Genomic DNA, 18,216 nt, shown 5'->3' with positions numbered 1-18,216 from the left:
GAAAAAGTTTTGGGGTAGAAAAGATGAGGTTGGCAAAAAACAAAAAAAGCAATATTATGTCTTTACAGACTTGAGTCCAAAACAGAACTGAACTTCAATAACAAAGATGACAAATATATAGCTGACTGACAGGAAGAGGTAGGACTGAAACTGGAAATGATGTCATAGGGAGGCAGGTTCTGAGGGACCAGAGGTGGAAATGACTTCTGGAGGAGGCCGGGTCTGTGGGATCGGAAGTGGAAGTGACTTTTTATGAGGCAGATTTTTCTGATGGTCTGCCGAGGAAAAGAGTTAGAGTAAAACGCCAACCCTTGGTTCAGCGGGGAAACACATTTATTCAAGCCCATAAACTGTCTCCCATGTGCATGTGTGTGGCAACGTATAAAAGGAAGATACCAAAAAAAAAAACCATAAATGAACAAAAATCTCACCACTGGTCCATTTTCAATACCCACTTCAACTTTTCTGCAAACCTCTGAAGTGTATCCCAATGAAATGTATTGCTCCATTTCGACAAACAGTTTAAAAACACCTGTTAACCGATATACGTGTCTTGATACATGTGCCGTTTGGATTTGTGTGGAACCAGACTACCCCAAGAACACCACAATTTATATGGGCAGCACACTTGAATGGTCTTTAAAGGTAACCACTGATTCTTGAATTAACTGTAGCAACTGAAGTAACTGTAAAACTGTAGGTTTTAAAAGCTGACCTTCACTTTGTGAGAACATACTTTAATACAGATATGCCAGCAGTAGACCCAGAAGTGGTAGAAACAAAATGAATCGATGAAAGAGTGATAGAAGGAGGAAATGAGAGGAAGATTGTGCATGTATAGGTATGGAAAACATGATATTCTCACCCAGTTCAGTAACGAGAGTCATTTCCAGTTAAGATATACAAATATACAATATATAGGTGTTTTGTTCCCCTCCTTTAACCGTCACCTTATCGTGGTGGAGGGGTTTTGCGTGTCCCAATGATCCTAGGAGCTCTGTTGTCCGGGGCTTTTTGCCCCTGGTAGGGCCACCCAAGGCAAACTGGTCCTAGGTGAGGGATGAGACAAAGAGCGGTTTAAACAAACCTCCTATGAAGAAAAACAATTTTGGACGGCGTTTTCCCTTGCCCGGACGCGGGTCACCGGGGGCCCCACTCTGGAGCCAGGCCTGGAGGTGGGGCTCGATGGCGAGCGCCTGGTGGCCGGGCCTGCACCCATGGGGCTCGGCCGGGCACAGCCCGAAGAGGCAACGTGGGTCCCCCTTCCCATGGGCTCACCACCTATGGGAGGGGCCAAGGAGGTCGGGTGCAGTGTGAGTTGGGTGGTGGCCGAAGGCGGGGACCTTGGCGGTCCGATCCTCGGCTACAGAAACTGGCTCTTGGGACGTGGAATGTCACCTCTCTGAAGGGGAAGGAGCCTGAGCTAGTGTGCGAAGTTGAGAGGTTCCGGCTAGATATACTTGGACTCACCTCGACGCACAGCTTGGACTCTGGAACCAATCTCCTTGAGAGGGGCTGGACTCTCTACCACTCTGGAGTTGCCCCCGGTGAGAGGCGCCGAGCAGGTGTGGGTATACTTATTGCCCCCCAACTTGGAGCCTGTACATTGGGGTTTACCCCGGTGGACGAGAGGGTAGCCTCCCTTCGCCTTCGGGTTGGGGGACGGGTCCTAACTGTTGTTTGTGCGTATGCACCGAACAGCAGTTCGGAGTACCCACCCTTTTTGGAGTCCCTGGAGGGGGTTGCTAGAGGGCATACCTTCTGGGGACTCCCTCGTTCTGCTGGGAGACTTCAATGCTCACGTGGGCAATGACAGTGAGACCTGGAAGGGCGTGATTGGGAGGAATGGCCCCCCTGATCTGAACCCGAGCGGTGTTTTGTTATTGGACTTCTGTGCTCGTCACGGATTGTCCATAACGAACACCATGTTCAAGCATAGGGGTGTTCATATGTGCACTTGGCACCAGGACACCCTAGGCCTCAGTTCGATGATCGACTTTGTGGTCGTGTCGTCGGACTTGCGGCCACATGTCTTGGACACTCGGGTGAAGAGAGGGGCGGAGCTGTCAACTGATCACCACCTGGTGGTGAGTTGGCTTCGATGGTGGGGGAGGATGCCGGTCAGGCGTGGTAGGCCCAAACGTGTTGTGAGGGTCTGCTGGGAACGTCTGGCAGAGCCCCCTGTCAGAAGTAGCTTCAACTCCCCACCTCCGGCAGAACTTCGACCACATCCCGAGGGAGGTGGGGGACATTGAGTCCGAATGGGCCATGTTCCGTGCCTCTATTGTTGAGGCAGCTGACCGGAGCTGTGGCCGTAAGGTGGTCGGTGCCTGTCGTGGCGGCAATCCCCGAACCCGCTGGTGGACACCGGCGGTAAAGGATGCCGTCAAGCTGAAGAAGGAGTCCTACAGGACCCTTTTGTCCTGTGGGACCCCGGAGGCAGCTGATAGGTACCGGCAGGCCAAGCGGAATGCGGCTTTGGTGGTTGCTGAGGCAAAAACTCGGGCGTGGGAGGAGTTTGGGGAGGCCATGGAGAATGACTTTCGGACGGTTTCGAGGAGATTCTGGTCCACCATCCGGCGTCTCAGGAAGGGGAAGCAGTGCAGTGTCAACACTGTATATGGTGGGGATGGTGCGCTGCTGACCTCGACTCGGGACGTTGTGGGTCGGTGGGGGGAATACTTTGAAGACCTCCTCAATCCCATTAACATGCCTTCCAATGAGGAAGCAGAACCTGGGGACTCAGAGGTGGGCTCCCCCCATCTCTGGGACTGAGGTCACCGAGGTGGTCAAAAAACTCCTTGGTGGCAGGGCCCCGGGGGGTGGATGAGATACGCCCGGAGTTCCTCAAGGCTCTGGATGTTGTAGGACTGTCTTGGCTGACACGCCTCTGCAACATCGCATGGACATCAGGGACAGTGCCTCTGGATTGGCAGACCGGGGTGGTGGTCCCCCTCTTTAAGAAGGGGGATCGGAGGGTGTGTTCCAACTACAGAGGGATCACACTCCTCAGCCTCCCTGGAAAAGTCTATTCAGGGGTCCTGGAGAGGAGGGTCCGTCGGATAGTCGAGCCTCGGATTCAGGAGGAACAGTGTGGTTTTCGTCCTGGTCGCGGAACAGTGGACCAGCTCTATACCCTTAGCAGGGTCCTGGAGGGTGCATGGGAATTTGCCCAACCAGTCTACATGTGTTTTGTGGACGTAGAAAAGGCATTCGACCGTGTCCCTCGGGGAATCCTGTGGGGGGTACTCCGAGAGTATGGGGTACCGGCCCCCCTGATAAGGGCTGTTCAGTCCCTGTACGATCGGTGCCAGAGCTTGGTCCGCATTGCCGGCAGTAAGTCGAACCCGTTTCCAGTGAGAGTTGGACTCCGCCAGGGCTGCCCTTTGTCACCGATTCTGTTCATAACTTTTATGGACAGAATTTCTAGGCGCAGCCAGGGTGTTGAGGGGGTCCAGTTTGGTGGGCTCAGGATTGGGTCACTGCTTTTTGCAGATGATGTTGTCCTGTTTGCTTCATCAGGCCGTGATCTTCAGCTCTCTCTGGATCGGTTCGCAGCCGAGTGTGAAGCGGCTGGGATGAGAATCAGCACCTCCAAATCCGAGACCATTGTCCTCAGCCGGAAAAGGGTGGAGTGCCCTCTCAGGGTTGGTAGCGAGATCCTGCCCCAAGTGGAGGAGTTCAAGTATCTCGGGGTCTTGTTCACGAGTGAGGGAAGAATGGAGCGTGAGATCGACAGGCGGATCGGTGCGGCAGCCGCAGTAATGCGGGCATTGCATCGGTCTGTCGTGGTGAAAAAGGAGCTGAGCCGCAAGGCGAAGCTCTCAATTTACCAGTCGATCTATGTTCCTACCCTCACCTATGGTCATGAGTTATGGGTAGTGACCGAAAGAACGAGATCGCGAATACAAGCGGCTGAAATGAGTTTCCTCCGCAGGGTGTCTGGGCTTTCCCTTAAAGATAGGGTGAGAAGCTCAGTCATCCGGGAGGGGCTCAGAGTAGAGCCACTGCTCCTCCGCATCGAGAGGAGTCAGATGAGGTGGCTCGGGCATCTGATCAGGATGCCTCCTGGACGCCTCCCTGGTGAGGTGTTCCGGGCACGTCCAACCGGGAGGAGGCCCCGGGGAAGACCCAGGACACGCTGGAGGGACTATGTCTCTCGACTGGCCTGGGACGCCTTGGGATTCTCCCGGAAGAGCTAGAAGAAGTGGCCGGGGAGAGGGAAGTCTGGGCATCTCTGCTCAAGCTGCTGCCCCCCGCGACCCGACCTCGGATAAGCGGGAGACAATGGATGGATGAAGGTGTTTTGTTTATTGCATATTATTATAATTTGTTAATTGAGTAACATTTCCTGGGTAGGTGGGCATGGGTAGGAAATTGAGAGTGGTTTAATTTCCCTGGCATCCTTAAAAAAATTATTTTATCACTTAAGACTTGTGTGGTGAGAGAGCTTGTATTTTTTGGTTCACTTTGTCTCTGAACTATTGTATTATCTATTTTGTTCCAGAAACAATAGTTATAGAGCCACCTTTTCTGGGAACCAGAAGCATTGTATTCTATATTACATATTGCAATAATATGGTGATAGCAGTAGAGGTATTTTGACATAATGTGAAGAATTACAGTCATTAGTTTTTTCAGATGTTCCTTTTGTATTCCCTTTTCTAGCTAAGTCATTCTCATGTAATTTTATGTAGCATGTTTCATAATTGGCTTTATTTGAAGCATAATCCAGGGAAAGCATGTGTTTATGGCTCTGGGTGAAGGCAAGTTGAACAGTTTTCTCTAGGCCACAAGGTCTTAAGCTCAAGTATGACGGCTGGAACTGACACATATGCAAACTGTCATAAGGCTGAATATCACCCATGCACTCATTTTTAGAACCATTTAATACTTGTCTGGACTGGGCTAAGCTAAAGTGTAATAGGCTAGCAATGGGCTCAATTCAAAAGATTTGAGTTTGTCACAGTGTATTATTTTGCTTGGTATAATATATCATAATATCTATAATTGTTTTTGGCAGGATCATGGGGTTGATATTGGTGATGTCTCAGAAAGAAAAAAGATTAGAGAAAAATTAAATTGTAAGCCCTTTAAATGGTATCTGGAAAATGTATATCCTCAGTTGGATCCCTGGGATAACATTCTTGGCTATGGAAGTGTAAGTATACTAAAGTCACTCTATACAGGGATGAACAGTTAAATTAGAAAAGAAGACTCAATTTTATTTATGATTTAAGACTCAAATGTACAATTTTAAACTCATATATGATAATAGCTTGAATTTACAGTTGCTCAATTTATAATTAAATAATTATTGATGTTCAAAACCAAAAGCACTGAATGGTTAATCAATAGGGAATTATAAATGGAGTAATTGTTAATAGAGTAGAATCAATTCAACTCCTAAGCCCCAATGTTACTCAGTTTAAAATGTGATGAAAAAACTTCTTTTATAAAACAAAAGACCCAATAGTGATGTGTTTTTCCTTTTTCAACTTAAAAAATGTCATTGCTGGTCTAATTTCATAGGGTAGTCACTAAAAGCATTTTCACTTAATCTACATCAAACTGGTTTAAACATGCATCTCCCCGCTCAAACATACAGTTCAATTCATTGTTCAGATAGTAAAAGTGCTTGTAAGCCTGAAACTGCAATCATGACTAGACAGAAATGCAACAGGAGACAAGCTCCAATATAACTGAAGTCCACAGTCATATCTTTTAGTTATTACCATCTCTAAAATTTCACAGGTCCTTTGACATTACTTTGCACCCTAGGCTAACTCTTAAGAGGGTAGCTGTTGGACTCTGTCACAAAACCTGGAAATATAACAAAGAGTACACATAAATGGAGGAGGCTCCAAATGTAGTTATTCATGAGTAGAGTCTCTAAGCCGTCTGCCTTCAGACTGTTATTGTTTTTAATTTAAATGAATGACACTCAGTCTGGTTTAGTTAGTAAAGCTGATGAACTCAGTAATGGATGGCAGATGGGAAAGGCACTATATTAATAAAATGTATTATTATAATTATTATTATACTAACATTGTAGTAAAATTAATTCAAAAACTCTTTATAATTTTTAGAATAGGAAACAGTTGGAAAATAAAGTTTAATGTATAAGTGTATGGTTCCTCTTGTGTTAAACCACCTGGACCCACTGCAGTTTGCCTATCAGACAAAGACCGGAGTAGAGGATACAACTATCTATCTGCTCTACAAGGCTTATTTTCACCTTGACAAAGCTGGTAGCACCTTCAGCATCATCCATCCATCCCTGTTAAGGGTAAACTCAGAGATATGCAGGAGGATGAGTTTATGGTGCCCTGGATAATGAACTATCTATCAGGCAGACCGCAGTTTGTGAGGCTCAACGACTGTGTCTCTGATACAGATATGAGCAACACTGGAGCACCACAAGGAACAGTTTCTGTCTCCCTTACTCTTCACTCTGTACACCTCAGACCATAAATATAACACCAGCTCATGTCAATTGTAGAAATGTTCAGATGATTCTGCACTTATGGGGTGTATTGATAAAGGAATGAGACAGAGTATAGGAGTCAGGTGGAAAAGTTTGTTTCTTGGTGCAAAGAGTGTTTAACATCAGCACAACCACAGATCCGGTTGTTGACTTTCACCACACTAAAGAACCTCTATGTCCAGTCACTAATGAGGCATTGGATGTAGAAATGGTCCACTCCTAAAATTATTTGGGTCCACATCAATGACATGCTGGACTGGTCTCGTAACACAGAGGGAGGAACTGTATAAAAAATGGCAGACCAGACTCTTTTTTCTTAGGAGACTGTGTTCCTATAATATGGGAAGTAACATCCATCAAATCTTCAATAGCTAAGTAATGGCCAGTGTGATTTTCTATGCTGTGGTGTGCTGGAATGCTAACATCACTTCAGGTGAGGTCCACCAAATCAACAAGCTAATTAAACGTACAAGCTCAGTTATGGGATGCACTCTGGACCCCCTGGGGGGGGGAGGGGGCGTAACAAAGTAGAGAATTAAAACAAAACTGAGTGCCATTATGAACAATGCTGCACATGCACTGTGACTCACTAACACTGAGGTCTTTCAGCCAGTGAATCATTGAGCAGAAGTTTTTGAAGAAACGCTACTGGGGGTCCTTTATATCAACAGCGATGCATCTGGATAATGCCTCATTATAACAAGACAGCCAAGTCAGAAGTGTTTCTTTTTAATTTTCTTCCCTTTTAGCTCTTCTGGTGTGTGATCTGTCCATAATTTGTATATGTATATTTATTTCATTAAATAAATTCTATAAAAAGCCAAATTTCCCCAGGGTACAAATGAAATGACACCTAACTAAATTAACTAAACTAGCAAACTCATTATGATATAAGATGAGTGATGCTTTTCTAAAGGCAGTAACCAATGAAAAGGATTTTCAGGTTTACATTCATATGGCATTGTCATTGTCTAGGAAATGCACCAAAAGAATTTCATATTCAAATAATAATAATAATAATAATTCTTTACATTTACACAATGCTTTTCTCACTTCTCAAAGCACTTCATGTAGAGAGTGGGGAGCCACTTCAGCCACCACTAATGTGTGCAATATGCGGCAATATGCACACCACACATTAGCTGTTAGGTGGTGAAGTGGTGAGAGAGATAGCCAATTAGAGACAGAATGACTACGCCATGGTGGCAATTTAGCATGGACATTGGGATGCTCCCTACTTTTTATAAAGAATACCCAGGGATCTTTTATGACCACAGAGAGTAAGGACCTTGGTATTATGTCTCATCTGAAGGATGGTGCCATTTTTACAGCACAGTGTCCCCATCACTGCACTGGGACATTGGAATCCCCAGGGAAAGTGCCCCATGCTGGCTTCACCAACACCTCTTCCGGCAGCAACCCAAACTTTCCTTGATGGTTTCCCATCCAAGTACTGGCTGGGCCGGAACATGCTTAGCTTCAGGTGGATGACCTGTACTGAAGCGCATATGGTATGGCCTGCTGATTACACTCTATAAATCATTAATAAAACTACATCTGGGGTATGATGTGCAGAGAGGCTAAGGGAACTTGAATATCTTTAGACATGAACAGTGAGGCTACATGGAGACCTAATAAAGGTCTTGAAAATTATCTACATTATTGATAAAATTTATTCATCACAATTTTTCCTTTTAAAAAGCTTATCACATAACCCAGGAAAACAGGTAATTAAGAGGAAGAGCATTTATATTTAAAATATAAAGGGTCACAAGAGTCTGAAACAAATTACCATGTCATGTATTTAAACAACCTGACAACTTGTACAAGTTATTTGGAAGAGATACGTTAAAATTTAGACGTTAGATCACCACACTTTTTATGTTATTAATATTCTTACAAATAAGTTGTAGGACTGAAATAACTAAGAATGTAATTTATTTCAGCTGTTGCATAAATTTACCAAGGTAGTCTAACTCTTTTTAAGCTGCATCTTGATGTGGTTAACAACAAGATGTACTCCCTTTAGCTGGGAAGCAACTCCAAGATAAGTGTGGAAAAATGTGTTGCCTGAGACAGCCAACATAAATCATGATGATGCTGTAAAGGCTGCCAACATGACAATTGCAAATGCAGCTGCCATTTCTATCATAATTAATGCTTAAGAGTTTTAGTATATGATTGACACAGGCCAGGCACACTTAGATTCAAAACAAGAATGTGAACATGAGAGGACAGTAATAGTTAAGGAAGGGCGAGTTGAAACTTTTACAAAGAACTGAAAATGAAATGGCAATGGAAAAAAGTAACATCATGCCACAGGGGCTTTTATTTTAAAGTGAATTAAGACAAGGATATTAAAAGCTTCTTTAAAATGAGATTCAGAAGAATAGTCTGTTGAAAGGCAGAAATCATTACTCAAAAAAGGCACAAGAAAACCGATTGTCTTGGTCCAAAAAAAAAGTCCAGATCAAAATACAAAAAAACAAACCTAAAGTTCAAGACTCCAAAAAAAAAAATCCTTTCCCTAAATACCTTTTTTGAATATATCCCAAAGACAAAACAGTGATGACTACATGCTGTCTTCTTAAACATGATGATATTCTATACCCCGCCCACATACAATCACATGTCACACCCATGTTACCAGCAAGATGTGACATTGGCAATAAATATATGGTTGCACTCAAAGGGAAGCTAACACAATGGAGATAACCACATGAAAATATTATGAATATAAAATAAAAATAAACAGAATAATAAACAATAATATTTATAATCCTTATGTATGTAAATGCAATAAAGAGCAATTAACTCATCAGTGCATTGGAACAGAAGCAGATATTATTTGTAAAATGGAAGTTTGTGGCTCTCATTAACTGGTCATTTAACATTTTATATATGGTAACAAGCTATTGGTACTCATTTAAAAATAAGATAGTGAGTGCAAATAGTTAAAGAAAATGAGGCTGACTTGATTTTGAACTTTTTAAAGCCTATTATCTGTTGTTTTCTCACCACTATTTTGAACTTCACCTTTCCGGCCACCATTATGTGGGTTTTTCACATGGGTGTGCCCAGATTATTTATTATTGCCAGTCACTTGAGATGATCATGTGTGATATAAAAGATGGTGGTGTTGTACTCACTGAATTGAAATAGTTCTAAAAGAGTCCACAAATCTCACATATCTTTTCTGGTTTTGATTTTTTATTTTTTTGATTTTTGGAGCTCATTTTGTCTCGATAATTATAATTGTTTCTTTGCTGACATTGCCCTTCTGACTGCCTTAACACTACAGTTTTTCTTAGCCCTTTATCTCTGGTACTTTTTAACTGTCTTTTTCAGGACAATGTTATATTTTTCCCAACTGGGCAAAAATTGAGGTTTTGCTAAGTTGACTTTGATAGGGTCTATTTGGGAGAAGAGAGACCAAAATTGCTGAGGAAGAGACCGCTGAGGTATTATGGACATCTAGTAGGGACACACACAAACATGCACATTAAATGGATTACATTTAACAGCTGACCTGAGGACACCTGGAAAGCACCTTTGAGTAACCTGAATCCATTACCACCACAATCAGAAGAACAGTTTGAGAAAAAGAAGAGGTGGATGAACAGACAGATATGGGCAACAAAAACCATCACTCAAAGGTTGAAAAAGGGTTATCTGTCTAGTAGAAGTTCATCTTTATTACAAAGAATGCTAAGTCTTCCTAGCAGTTGTTTTAAATGGTTTTAATGTTTTAGCTGATTTATTTTAAATATCCCATAATGTGCATTTTTCTGATTTTTCAATTGCAGCTAAAAAATAGTATTAAGGAAGATCTCTGTGTTGATCAAGGTCCAATTCCTGGAAATGTTCCTGTAATGTATGGGTGTCACTATTTTATGCCACAGGTAAGCATAATAATTGTACACATCTCTCAGATGTAATAATTTACATTTGAGAAAAAAATTGCTATTTATTTCAGTAGCTCTTCTAAATAAGCATGAAGTTGGCACAAGACATGAAGAACAACACATTTCTCTATCTACTTTCTCATTACAGATCAGAATTTCGTTGAATGGTGTGCTAAGCCCAAAACTGTAAAAATAGTTTTTGCTTTCTTGTACTGTATTGTAGTCCAATGACCAGTCAGACACCATTTATCACCAGAAATGGCAATTGTACAAAACAAAACCAAATCACACAGGCAATGTTAGTGTTGAAAAATGATGAAATGATACATGTCTTGACAGTCTTGTCATTTATAAGATACTAGTCATTTAGCCCGTTACAATAACGGGCGCTAGAACAGTAGTGCATAAACATTAGTAGGAACAGTCTGTATTAAATGGCAAGGGACTTTGACCTCATTCTTTTTGTTGGTCGTATTTTTCTTTCTTTTGTTGATGTTTACGTGGGCTGCCGCCGTGTATTGTGTGTCTTTAATTTTCTGTGACAGTAATACTGTCTTGTACGGCTCTATTCAATAAGGGCGCGCACAAAAAGGCGAGCTTCAAAGGGGCGACCTCAATTGAGCGCGACGAATAAAGGCGTTCGTAGATAATTTAGTTCAAATGGCTCTGGAATATGTGAAGAGCAACAAAGGTGCAGATCTTTATTTACGCAGCGCCTTTATTCGCTACGCCCAATTGAGGTCGCCCTTTTGAGGCTTGCCTTTTTATGCGCGCCCTTATTGAAGGATACCGTCTTGTACGTCCGCTGGCTTGTACGTCCATAATATACCTTTAATTTTCTCTGCCGGTAATACAGGCATGCGTGTCGGTAATATGCCTTTAATCTCCTCTGACAGTAATACTGGCTTGTATGTGGCTGTAATATGCGTCACTGTATTGTGTACCTTTAATTTCCTCTCACAGTAATACTGGTTTGTATTTCTGTACAACGCCTCTAACTTTCTCTGACAGTAATATCGTGCATCGCACCGTGACCCGCGCATGCGCACTTCACCAGAAGACACCCACACACGGACACCTGGATGCGCATAGGGATTTTATATATATAGATAATATGTCCATATTTATAAGATATAATATGTACTAACCAGCTGCTACAATGTTTTAAATGTTTTCCATCATTATGGTCTCCACTTATTGAAAATTAATAATATATTTTATTTATATAGCACCTTTCTCATGCTCAAAGCACGTCACAGAAATTCAATCTGAACAACAGGGTATATGCAACTTTGGATACAAATGATATCTGCTGTGATAAGAAATGCACTCCAGACATCATAAAGTTTTGGGGCAGCCACCCATATAATATATCCTGGCTGAAAAAGGTTAAATAATTGAACAGAGGTGTTCACAAGACTGAGTACAAAACAAAACTGTCTGACTGGAAGCAAGATGGCGACTTTAAAGGCCCATAGAGGAAGTGATGTCATCAAAGACGCCAGAACCGGATATGATGTCATCAAAGGTACCAGAAACAGAAGTGACATCATCAAAGGTGCTGGAACCTGGTGGGATTTCCCGGGAATGGTCTACAAGGAACTTCAGGTTTAAAAGTCAGGTTAAGTTATATGCAGTCCTGGACCAATGAGTTTTAAGTTGTTTTTACAAAAATGAATGGAATTGGCCGATCTTATTAATTTAGGGATGTCATTTTAAAGTTTGGGTGCAAAAGAGTTGATGGCTGTGTCACCCACATAGCACAGGTTACTTTGGGGGACAACAAGATTGCCAGAATCAGTGGACCTTAATGGAAAAACAGGAACAGTAATGGAGGTGATTACTAATGTAGTCCACTGTAAGACCATTTAAAGTCTTATAGGCTATTAATAGAATTTTGTATTAAATACTATAAGACACTGGGAGTCAGTGAAGGCGAAGCAGAATGGATGTTAGGTGCTCACTGCTGCTGGTCTCGGTAAGGACTCTTGCAGCAGAGTTTTAAACCAACTGGAGCTGTGATTACAGCCAGTCAGTCGGGAGTTACCATAGTCAATACAAGAGGTAATAAGAGCAAGTTTTTGAGTATTAAAGAAAATTAAGAGAATTGAGTGAACATAGGATATATTACGGAGGACGAAGTAAGATCATTTCTTAATGTGATTTATGCTGGTAGAATGAAAAAGGGAAAAATCAAATATTACACCAAGATTTCTAGTAGAAGAAGAAGGTCTGATGATGTCATCAGAAGAAGCTCATTTTCATTGCTTAAGCTAAGCTTAACTGCTAATTAGCATGACTTTGTGGTTTTAATTTTATTCAGGCAAGCTGTGAGCTGGGCGAACAGGAATAAACTTTCCGTTCTAACACTGAAATAGGTCTGAATATCATCCATATAAAAATGACAAACCAGTACAAGGCTATGAATAATATGGACAAGAGGATGATTATAGATATGGAAGAACAGGAGCCTAAGACAAAGCCTTGAAAAACTCTGCTTGTGTGGCTGGGGCTGAGCTGGACCTGCTATTGCCATGACTAACATACTCTTCTTAATCAGTCAGATAGGAGACTTAAACCACTGGTGGCCTGTGCCAGAGACACCCAGAGTGCTCTCCCTTCTGGGCAGTAGAACATCATGCTTAACAGGGTCAAATACTGCACTAAGGTTTTACAAAATGAATATGCTGATTTGCCCAGATTCTGCTGCCATAAGCAAATCCATAGTCACTTGAAGTAGAGTAGTTTCACAGCTGTTCTCTGAAAGCAGACTGAAAAGGCTCCATTTGCTTATTACAAGTTAAGTAAAGCCAATGTCACATTATGCAACCTCTAGCTGTTGAGTATGTCATATTTTCTAAGTGCACTCTTCGATCTTATCGTTAGACTGTTTCAGGTTAAACAAATAGAAATCGCTACCCATGCCACATTTAGCTGTCACATATTTTCTTACAGCCTAATAGCCTGACTATTCTGTTACAGTACGTAAAACATGAGACATCAAGCCTCTCTTCTATCAGTGAGGTCCAAAGCCGTAGTGTTGCTAATTTCTTGTCACAGCCTTTAATACACTGTACTTCTGGATGATCATTTTCTGTTTGCCAGTTCTCATGCATATACAGTGCCTGCCCATATGACTAAAGACAAATTCAGATGTGATTTTGGAACTGAACCCTTGGGTTCAAAAACTCTGAAGAAGTGGAAATGAAGTGAGAAATTAATAGGGTTAGCATGAATCCATATGCGACATTCAGAGATATATGCATGCCATACATCCAGAGTCAATTCATTGCTAAAAGGTAAGCTAACAAACACATCTTCAGGATGTGGGTATAAACCAGTGTATCCAGTGGAAACACGTGCACACATGGGGAGAATGAGCATAATCTACAAAGAGAGTGAGAGAAATGAGAAGTAACGTTAAGGGATGACAGATCATCTGAAATCAGTTAATTTGTTATGGATAGACCTGGACAGAATACAGGCTTGGGCAGATATTTGACAGGCAAAGTTTAATTTAGGTAAATGTAAGGAACAGAAGTAGAAATGTTATATTTGAATATACAATGGGTGGTCAGAAACTTAAAAGTACCTCTTATGAGAAGAACCTATGATTTGTAGTGGACTCATGACTATCTATATCCAGAAAGTGTACAGAAGCCATTAAAAAGGTTAACTGAATGTTAACTTATGTAACATGATGTGTGGAGCACAAGTCAAAACAGACACACACTGGTGGGACCTCAGCTGGAGTAATGTGTGTAGTTTTCATCTCTGGGTTACAAAAAACACATAGCAGTGCTAGAAAACGTCCAGAGAGGAGTGACTAGGCTGATTCCAGTGCTGCAGGGAATGAGGTAAGGGGACAGACTGATAAAGTTGAAGCTTATCAGTTTAAGTAACTGGAGATGAAGAGTTGATATAACTGAAGTTTTTAAAATAATGAAAGGAATTAGTGTTGTAGGGAAATAAGCATGGAGACATATCTGGAAGCTTTTTTAGGGCAGATTTTGCAGCAATTCTTAGAATGTTTGTTCAAAGACAAAACCATGGACACATGGAATAAATTATTAAGTAGTGTAGTAGATAGTAGGACTTTAGAGACTTTCAAAGCTCAACTTGATGTCATTTTGGAGGAAGTAGGTGAATGAGATTGGTGAGCGTTGTTGGGCTGGATGGTCTATTCTTATCTAAATTTTTCTAATGTTCTAACAGTAATCACTTTACTACTAAATGTAAATCTTTTTAAATTAGCTATAATGCAACTAATATGCATCATCATGCACATCAGATTGATATAAAATCCATTAGGACCTATCAGCATTCATTGCAGTCTCTGAATATTTGATTTTTTCGTTTGCCCACCTCTTCTGTCTACTTTGCTGGTTGACATTGCAGTTGCAACAGGATCATTTGATCAGCCTGGACCTGCCTAAAACCTGCAGCAATCTTCAGTTTCCACCAGGTAATTCCAAAACAAACAAAAGATGTATTTTTTCCACCATGTGCTGGGTCTACTTCTGAAAATGGATCAGGCATTATACACTTCTTGCAGGAGGTGAACATCAGATGTTTTAATACATTATTACTATTTCAAACTTTAACAAAATTTAGATTTGGATGGCAGTTACTACTTTTGACGATCAATTCAATGAAATTTCAAAATTTTACATTTGAATGTAGTACACTTTTCTGTTTAATTCTATTTATCTTTTAATATGTTTTACAGCAAATGTTATATGCAATGTTTGTCATGAATAGTCGCTGAACAATTGATTTCTAGTAGATGTTCTCAAGGTTTTACCTGCTGCTGCAAGGTTTCAGCTGATATTTTACGTAATATATAACTGACCTGATGCTCCTCAAACCTTCTGGAAAGTTTTATCATAGGTAGTTTAATTTTGCATTTTATTCCTTGATTTTAGTATTAGGTCCATTTTGGATCCTTTTGGAAACAGACTTTTTAACCAGCTTGCTTAGTGCATGAACCTAAATCTTGTGTACACACACTCATTCAGTGACCACTTAACTCATTTGTGGGACAAGGTTGTGTTAAAACTGAACATGGCTCTATATTTTTGTGAAAACGGCCCTGTTAATAAACAATCATACTGTTCAACAAGTTAACAGTTTTGATGACAAAAAAGTGAAAATGAAACATTATAAGCAAGTTTATAACCATGTACCTTTAAATATGTGAACTCACAGCATAATCTGTCTTCAGTGACAGATACCTCAAAAGCCTTCGTAGGTTTCTGAACTTGCTAAACTTTGGCCAATTCAGTGTTGAGCATGGTGCTAGATTTTCTCATATGAGCACCTATCCATGGTGGCTGGTTATGGCAAATTGGTTTTACAATAAATGGATTCTGACAGTTATCTTAATAAGAGTAAATGAGAGTTGAATGAGCTGGAATGTACAATTCAATGTACATCAAGTCAAATGCAAAAGCAGACAAAATGTAATGATTACTCTTGACAAAGCCATGGTTCAAGGTCAACTGACTCCCAAAAATCTTCTGCATTAACTTAGCCATCATAATCTGTTGGGGGTTCTTCTGTTTCCCTGGCTGCACACAATTAGGACAAAATTAAAAATAATTAATTCTAAGTCACTAAGATGTGTACTATAGTTCTACTCTTTAAGTGCCATCTTCCTTACCAGACATAATAAAAACTTTTTTCTTGTGATGGTCCATCACCACCATTGGAGGAAGAAATCCACACTGTACACAAGAGTAGTTAAATTCATATGCTGAAAGTGCCTCAAAATGGATGTATTGATGCAAAGGACAATCCTGCTCAGGAAATATTTGGTTTGTGGTAAGTTCAAAGAAATCCATAGCATTTCCAAAGGAAGATAATATAAAAAATACAATAATGACAACCAAATAATAAAAAACATATTTTACACAAAAAACTGCTGACATATTATACTGTTAAGCTGCAATTAATCTAAATTTTATCTTAATATATCTAGATTTATCCTAACAAAAAGTACAGGCTTATTCAACAGCATAACACATTATTCCATTTAAGTAATGCCACATAGCATTAATACATTAATTTAAAAAATCGTAAAGTAGATACCTTATGAAAACACTGATGCATAAAAAGGATTGAAAATTTGGCCTACATATATAAGACCAACCACCTTTACATTTTTGTTCACCAAGGTCTGGTGTGCTGGATATTGGGGAGGGAAAATAATAAAACATACACACCTTCAAATGACTTTCTTTTCAAAACTGATTTGAGCTACATTCACACACATATACATACAAATAAAGTATAATCTAATCTAATTTAATCTAATACAAATCTATATCCAATTATATTGTGGGTTCAGATTGGTTTTATTGACATTCTTCAACATACAGTAGACTGAAGTCATCCTCATTAGGTGCATATTAACAATTTGACACTCATAGAAAACACTAGTGCAAAAAATTCAAATGTGTCAAAATATAAGAAACATACATCCTATACTGTGGTGTAAATTCAGCCATGGACAGATGAATAACCAAATAAGAAATCTCATATATACTGGGTGACTCAATATTATGTTAACACTAATGGATTATTTTTATCTCGACCACACCTTTCCAGGTTATGTGGTATGGTGAAGGAGCACGTGTATAGCAAGAAATTGTGTTATATCAATGACTTGAAGGGCAGAATACGGAGTGTGGTATCATCTATTCCCCACGAAATGTGTGTCATTTTAAGTGTGAAGTATGTTTCATGAAGTATGTTTTGTGAATAAATTGTTTCTGCCACTCAAATGTTAACATAATTTTGACTCACCCTGCAAATGCACTGTATGTATGTTAACTCTTTCCCTGGAGCGAGTTTCTTAAGAGTAGACATAGATGAATGCTGAAAATGATGTGCTCATTAAAGTTCCACTGCATTCCTAAAATCTATAGATCTGGCCACACAACTCACACTCTTCACAATATGTGGTTTCATCTTTATAGGTGAAAAAATTAAAAGAGGCTAATCAGTGTCTTCGAAAGCCATGCTACCTTCACCTAAATCTGGAATATCATTGTCTTAGGTTGATTAAGTATATGCCTAAAAGTAGAAAAAAACGTATCATCTAGTGAATTATGTAGTTAAAAATGTTATCACATCAGTGCCTAAGAACAAAATTGACAAGAACTGTGCCAAGTGATTCAAAAAAGTTGGCACTTCATTATTCAAATGCATCTTTATTCAAAAAGGTGTGCAAGACTTGCCTTTGACAGTGCCAGTGAAAGTAACAAGTTTGCTTTGGATGAAAATTGCCTTTGGATGAAATAATGACAGGATCAGTCAGTGGTATAATTCCTGGACAGGCGCTAGCACATTGTCTCAGGTGGTATTAGGTGTTTGGTCAGGTTATGAAGTTGGGTGGAGCTCATATATCAGTAGGTAGGACTGCTGGAATTCATTTTTTGTGGTACAGATACTTTACAGTTTCAATAAGATCTTGTTTTTGTGGATAAAGGGATTCTTTTCCTACAATTCTATCTTCTAAGGAGCAGGTGTTTTCTGTATTTCTGATTCTGAATTCTACAGAGTTTTTGGTGCTCCTGACTCTCATAAAAAATTCTGTGCTAGTCTCAAAAAGATGCCATCTCGCTGTATGCTGTATATTTGCAAATATAACAATCATGGTTTGGAACATTGACCGTGCCAAGAATTACACACAATGTATTGAAAAACCTTGCAAGTCTACTGTAATATGACACTTTGGGCTTGTACACAGATATAAATCTCTTTAAACTGTAATCATCCAGTGTGTTCTGTTTGCGTAAGGCAATACCATGTTCTCTTGCT

The 18,216-nt window shown here is 40.5% G+C and overlaps 2 protein-coding genes across 6 annotated transcripts in view; both read left to right on the top strand.

Annotated features, from left to right (window-relative positions):
• The window catches only part of LOC114657406 (probable polypeptide N-acetylgalactosaminyltransferase 8), a 526,476-nt gene that overhangs the window by 385,103 nt on the left and 123,157 nt on the right, over positions 1-18,216 (top strand). The gene's annotated exons all lie outside the window — the stretch shown is intronic.
• The window catches only part of LOC114657413 (probable polypeptide N-acetylgalactosaminyltransferase 8), an 83,224-nt gene that overhangs the window by 63,023 nt on the left and 1,985 nt on the right, over positions 1-18,216 (top strand). The window contains exons 8-10 of one of the 2 annotated variants that reach the window (XM_051930785.1): positions 5,024-5,161; positions 10,294-10,389; positions 14,791-14,857. In XM_051930785.1, coding sequence (XP_051786745.1) covers positions 5,024-5,161; positions 10,294-10,389; positions 14,791-14,857 — 301 coding nt within the window. The remainder of the gene's footprint in view (positions 1-5,023; positions 5,162-10,293; positions 10,390-14,790; positions 14,858-18,216) is intronic. The other variant, XM_051930779.1, reaches the window with a different exon arrangement.

This window comes from Erpetoichthys calabaricus, chromosome 1 (genome assembly GCF_900747795.2).
Source record: "Erpetoichthys calabaricus chromosome 1, fErpCal1.3, whole genome shotgun sequence".
Taxonomy (NCBI): Eukaryota; Metazoa; Chordata; class Cladistia; order Polypteriformes; family Polypteridae; genus Erpetoichthys; species Erpetoichthys calabaricus.
The sequence above is the reverse complement of the archived record's forward strand: the minus strand, read 5'-3'. Positions and strand labels throughout refer to the sequence as shown.